Source organism: Colletotrichum tamarilloi (assembly GCF_030869305.1).
Source record: "Colletotrichum tamarilloi strain Tom-12 chromosome Unknown Scaffold_158.1, whole genome shotgun sequence".
Classification (NCBI taxonomy): domain Eukaryota; kingdom Fungi; phylum Ascomycota; class Sordariomycetes; order Glomerellales; family Glomerellaceae; genus Colletotrichum; species Colletotrichum tamarilloi.
This window is the reverse complement of record NW_026849541.1, coordinates 60,754-66,821: the sequence shown is the minus strand read 5'-3', so window position 1 is coordinate 66,821 and position 6,068 is coordinate 60,754. Positions and strand designations below refer to the sequence as shown.

General features: G+C 53.9%; 3 protein-coding genes across 3 annotated transcripts; 2 read left to right on the top strand and 1 right to left on the bottom strand.

Moving 5' to 3' along the window:
* Positions 1–349: 349 nt before the first annotated feature.
* Positions 350–1,124, top strand: CTAM01_15349 (succinate dehydrogenase cytochrome b subunit; the record flags this gene model as incomplete). Its single annotated transcript, XM_060531346.1, has 3 exons — positions 350–389; positions 462–543; positions 680–1,124. 3 exons carry the CDS (start codon positions 350–352, stop codon positions 1,122–1,124), a joined length of 567 nt encoding a protein of 188 aa, XP_060374095.1.
* Positions 1,125–1,761: 637 nt separating this feature from the next.
* CTAM01_15348 (TATA box binding protein associated factor) lies at positions 1,762–3,211 on the bottom strand (the record flags this gene model as incomplete). The annotated part of the gene is made up of 2 exons (XM_060531345.1): positions 1,762–2,756; positions 2,821–3,211. The coding sequence occupies 2 exons, from the start codon at positions 3,209–3,211 to the stop codon at positions 1,762–1,764; spliced, it is 1,386 nt and encodes a 461-aa protein (XP_060374094.1).
* A 1,140-nt stretch (positions 3,212–4,351) lies between these two features.
* On the top strand, positions 4,352–5,496 carry CTAM01_15347 (uncharacterized protein; the record flags this gene model as incomplete). Its single annotated transcript, XM_060531344.1, has 3 exons — positions 4,352–4,374; positions 4,431–4,938; positions 4,999–5,496. 3 exons carry the CDS (start codon positions 4,352–4,354, stop codon positions 5,494–5,496), a joined length of 1,029 nt encoding a protein of 342 aa, XP_060374093.1.
* Between the last annotated feature and the right edge of the window lie 572 nt (positions 5,497–6,068).

Here is a 6,068-nt window from a genome sequence, read left to right as displayed (position 1 = left end):
ACCCTGAGGTTCTCGTCTAAGCTTTTTTCCGGTCAGCGCCCAGCGAGGTTCCTGTCCCTTTGCGGCGAAGATCACGTGGTCAAGAAAGCTTAGGAAGTGGTCTGCGCTGATTGGTCAACGGGTAGCCGAAAAGCCGAGGGGATTCCCGTGCTTCGCTTCAATCGGAGAGTCCAGCGATCCAAGGTGCAGAGTCTCCAATTTATTCTTCTTTGGTGCAAGGAGCTTGACATCAACACCCTCAAACCCCCGACGACTCGAATCCCCTCCGCCTGCAGCCGAATTCCCTACGCGCCCTCCCCGATATCGAAATCGTACCGATCACCAAGTAATCACGCTTTATACCGACACAATGATTGCGCAAAGGGTGGGCGTGTCGGCCATGCGCCGAGGTTCGTTTACATCATCGATGCCCCGAATGGATCAGAGGACAATGGAAAGCTGACGAGAGATGCAATCGATAGCGGCAGCGAAGCCCTCCGTTTTCTTCAACCAGCAGATCCCCAAGATCGTTGCTTCACAAAGCATGTCGACGAGCCAGTCTCGGTACGCAATTGGCCTTTCCACGTCTCCCCTTTGCCTTTGAAGCACATGCTTCCGACTATTCCCTCACAAACGAGTCAAACACCCAGACACTCGATAAACCAGTATCGAATCCTAACATGATCTACCATCGTCACAGTCCCGTCGCAACCACCAAGCTCACCCCCCAAGATGGCCTCGAGCTCCTCGCAAAGCAGCGCCTCAGCCGCCCCATCTCCCCGCACCTGACAATCTACAAGATGGAGCAGACCTGGTTCGGCGCCTCCATTTGGACCCGTATCACCGGCGGCGGTCTCTCAGCCGCCTTCTACGTCTACTTTGGCACCTACCTCGTCGCGCCCCTCCTCGGATGGCACGTCGAGAGCCAATCCCTCATCGCTGCTTTCGGTGCCCTCCCGCTCGCCGCGAAGGGTGGCCTTAAGTTCCTTGTCGCCTGGCCCTTCACTTTCCACTTCTTCAACGGTATCCGCCACTTGACCTACGATTTCGCTCTCGGCTTCGCCAAGCCTGAGATTGTCAAGTGGGGCTGGGTTATCTGGTCCAGCTCGCTCGTTGCGGCTGTCGGCCTCGCCTTTGCGTGGTAAATTGAGAAGGAAGTGGGGGTCAGGGAGCGCCAAAAGGATCAGTAGATGTGGTGGCACGTGGTAATCGGGTACAGGGACGCGGCAAGGAGACGACGGCTGGTCATAAGGACTGAAGGGGACGAGAGGAAGATGAAGAGTGATGGGAGATTTGGGGGGGTAACCTGGAGTTTTATTGGTTGGCGCCTGGAAATTGCTAGGCGTTCGGCCTCCCTAAGCTTAAAGCGAGAGGGATTGTATAGACTGAAAGCTGTAAAACGAATTCCTTTGAGTAACAAGCATGTTAATCAATTGTTCCAAACATTCTGTGTGGTCGTTCACTGAGTATTGGCTGCAAACTCTCTTTCCTCGGGGACATCATAAAAAGGAAGAGCATATCAAGCTTGTATCCACGTTCAGGGCAAGATTCGCGCCGGGACAGAATGATATCAGCAGAGTGGATCAAATTAACATCATCGTCAGCCTCTCTTACGGACTACAAAACACAGGCATCATTCGAGGGACAGTGAATAAATCATGGGTTAACTGCCAGACGCCAAGGGTCTCAATTTATGTGGTATGCCTCCCTAAAACCATGTTTTGCCATGCCTGATCCAAACGCCGTTACGCCTTCCAAAGATCGTCACCACTAGCCGGACTGCTACTCGATATTCCTAGCATCCAAGACATGTTTGATCAGTCTCCGGTTGCCTAGACTATTCAGCCGCTCTCCGAGGATGGGTCCGATGAACTCGTTGAGTTCAGCAGCATAGCTATTGGCGCTTCCGTTTATGCCATTGACGGTTGTTCTGTCGTCCTCAATCATTGTAGCAATGGCCTTGAGAATTCCACCGACGAGCATCTCAAACTCGATGCTCTCGCCCTTGTCCTTGAGGGGCTGCAGAATGTTATCGTTGTAGGCCCTCAGGCATTTGAGGACCAAAACCCGCACCGCCTCGGGGCCACCAGCGGAGGCAACGCCCGTGATGGCACCAAAGTGCGTCGAGGGCGGCTTATCGGGGTCCATGAAGAACTTCAAGCATGTGCGCACCAACTTGGGCCGTAGCAGATTATTCGAGGCGGCGTACTTGCGCGCAATCTGGCCAAGGAGCGACGCGGAGAATTCCCTAAGCTGGTATTGCTCACGCATGGCGTCCGCGCCATCCTCGGCACCGATTTTACGGCTAAGGATGCACGTGAGCACAGGGGAGGCGATGGAGTTGGCGTAGGGGTCAAGGTAGAGCTTGGTGTTTGCGATGAGGGCGGCCGTAAGCTCCATGGCCTGGCGAAGTGTGAAGACGTCGTCGAGACGGTGGGTGACCTGGTTCGCGACGAAGTTTATAAAGTAAGGGATCAGCTGGTGCAGACCCGGATCGTCGCGAACGGATTCGAGGGCCGCCTGACGAAGGCGCACCACCTCTTCGTCGGGATTGTCATCAAGGACGGCGTTCTGAACCTTTTCGAAGTAGAGGATGAGTTCCTTGGATACGACGTGCTTCACGGCAGGACGGAAGGAGAGATTGTCGTTGCCGGCGAGGGCAGCAAGAGCAGGGTTAGCACCCTGGCCCTTTGGTACGAGTTCTTGACTTCGTGATTCGGCCGTGGTGGGGTTCTGCGGGATGGAGGGTTGGACGCCCTCGATGGCGAGCCAGTGTGCTGGAAATACAGCAGTTAGCAGACGATACATTGGAGACAAACTAAAGAAGATGAAGTAACATACCCGTAAAGCTCATATCACGCGGCACTTTGGGCAGAGGAGCGTTGATGAGCTTCTCAAAGTCGACCTCCTCGTCTTCGAGGTAAAAGAGCGGTTGCCCGGGTCCCAAGCTAGCCTCGCCATATCGCAGTGGACGCGTCGAGTCGTATCCGTAGAGAGGCTCAATATTGAGAGCCTTGAGCGCAGTGCTAATGTCGTTGACGGTCAAAGTGGTGCGACGGGAAGCACGCATGAAGCGCAGCGCCTCGACGAGGACTTGTCCGATTCGATACTCGACATCTTGCGTCAGGCAGCGCAATGCATCGTCGTTAAGGTTGGGAATTCCGACGGACTCTGCGACGTCTTTGACATTGTCTGGGTTCCAGAGGAGCTTTGGCGCGTCCTGTTGCGCCATCGCGCCGGTGGTATATAAGTTCAAATGGTGAACGCGACGACGAAGATGCTTGTGGTGAAGGAAGAAGACGAGGCTGAGTGATGGAAACTTGGGGCAGGACGGGGCACGGCTAAGCTAGGGGATGAGCTCGGGACGCCGCAGCGCAGATTCAGCCCACTGCACGGTGGAAGGTGAGATCCTCGGTGTGGGGCCAACAGGAATCGGCAACGGAAGGTGCGGTCAGCAAGTTCTACCTTACAGAAGCATGCAGATACGTAACTCATCCATTACTTTTCAAAAAATCAGATGTTACCTATTTAGTAAAAATTTATATTTTCTTGCGTCATACTCACCGGCCCTGCTTCGTAGAGTGCCTGAATTATATTCATGAATATATTGGTCAAGGGTTGACTGAACGCTATCAGGATGGTGGTGGAAGGAGTTACACCACTATTGCTCGTCACTGGCTTCATCAAGTCAGCCAGAAGACGACCAAGCTTATTGAATTCACATGTCGAGGTCGGCATTGCAGACTTTGCGAGCCTTGCGTACCTGTTTAATACAAACACTCATCCCGTATCTCTGGCGTTCTTGGCACTGTCTGTGGTCCTGGATGGGGATATGCCTCGCCTTAGTATTGCTGGCTCGACGATATCATAGCTTCCAGGCCTAACGAAGTCAGACATTATGACTTGTCGTAAGGTACCTCCGGTATAAGAGTTTGTGAGATGATTGACCAAAACTCGCCGAGAGTCAGTCAGCCAACTCCCCTAACTCCATGTTTCCCCGATTCTTGTAACTGCGCCGTGTCATGACAAAGAGCGGAACGGCGCTAATGCAATTGGATTATTTTATGGGTCCAGAGCCGGTGCCCGGGCCCGGAGATGCGGGCAACACCCATGCTGTGATGCCGAGAGCGAACGTGTAAGTCGACGAGAGGGTTGGTTTTTTGGTGCATTCGATTGTCTTCCTCTTGGAGCTCTGTGTTGGACTGAGAAGTATAAAGGGCTTGCTAGACCATGATGAGAATCCCTTCTCTAACTCCAGCATTCACATCACTCACACCCTCTTACAACCTCTTACACGCTCAAGAGCTTGTTCTGATCGTCTTCTTCTATCATTCACGTTACTCTCCACATCAATATCTAGCTTGCTTCCACCATGGAATCTATGAAATATGTGCGGTAGGCTCTCCACATGTCCAACTACCCTAAGCAACTGTCTCTAACATTCTCAATAGCGTGGGCAAATCCGGCCTCAAAGTCTCCCAAATCATTCTCGGCTGCATGAGCTTCGGCGACAAGAACTGGCAGCCCTGGCTTCTCGACAAGGACGAGGCCCTCCCCATTCTCAAATACGCCTTTGACCGCGGCATCAACACCTGGGACGTGGCCGACACGTACTCCAATGGCCGCTCCGAGGAAATCGTTGGCGCCGCCATCAAGGAGTACAACATCCCGCGCTCCAAGCTCGTCGTCATGTCCAAATGCTTCCAGTTCGTCGACGAGAACAAGGGGCCCATCGACCCGGCCAATTTGACCAGCAACGAGGGGCCCCGCGTGAATCAGGTCGGCCTATCCAGAAAGCACATCTTCGAGGCCGTGGAACGTAGTGTTGAGCGTCTCGGCACCTACATTGACGTGCTCCAGATCCACAGGATGGATCGCGACGTGCCCCCTGAGGAGATTATGAAGGCCCTTCACGATGTTATTGAGAGTGGCAAGGTCCGCTACATTGGCGCCAGCTCAGTGAGTCTTCGACAAGGACGCTTCTCTCACTGTTCACCTCCAGTCACTAACAATCAGCAGATGGCCGCCTGGGAATTCCAAATGCTCCAAAACGTAGCAGCCCGCAACGGCTGGCACCAATTCATTTCAATGCAAGGCCTCTACAACCTCCTCTACCGCGAAGAAGAGCGCGAGATGAACGCCTACTGCAACGCCACCGGCGTCGGCCTCTTTCCCTGGTCGCCCCTCGCCGCCGGCGTCCTCACGCACGCGTGGACCGACCGTTCGGACCCGCGCGAGCAAAAGGACCCCTTTTTGCAGATGCTGTTCCGCGGCGCGGAGAACGGCGCCGACAGGGCCATTGTCGGGCGCGTCGAGGAGCTGGCGGGGAAGAAGGGCGTGAGTATGGCGCAGGTTGCGCAGGCGTGGCTTATTTCAAAGGGGTGCATGCCCATTTGCGGTTTGGAGACCAAGGAGAGGATTGATCAGGCTGTGGGCGCTTCAAAGATCAAGCTGTCTGAGGAGGAGGTTAGGTATCTTGAGGAAGCGTATGTTCCGAAGTTGCCCATGCCTTTCTAGGTGTTGCAATTACTGTGGTGCCGTATTTGGGGGAAAGTTCAGTCAATCAAGTCAGCTAATTGCCCTTGTCCTGTTCCCTTCAAGATCCATACGTGTGAGCAGTTGTAAGTAGGGATGGTCTTAACATGTGATTTACTTTCCCCATACCTACCGAAGTTCCAGAAATTCCATGTAAGTGCAGCAAGTTCCGACAATTGGTAACACAAGAAATTCACAAAGCCCTTCATGCAGGCAGATCCTCACATCTGTCCCGCATCGGCATCGGCAAAATGCACGTCATGCGCCTGAACAGAAGCAGCAGCTCAGCAGGAATTCCCCAACCTGCAAGAGTGACTATCGAGTCTAGCGTCATCATCTAGACAATGGTGACTTGATGTCTCGGATGTTGATTCGCCGGGCTCGCTCGCCGCTAAGATGAGTCTCGCGGGGGTTTGACCTCTTAGCGGATTCGGTACCAGCAGAACCCCTCGGCTGGAATTGGAGGAAACCAGACAGACACTGCCAGATAAGGGAATCTGACGCCATGGTCGAATAGACACCGGAAAAGGTCAGCTTTTGGGCATGGGGGTCAG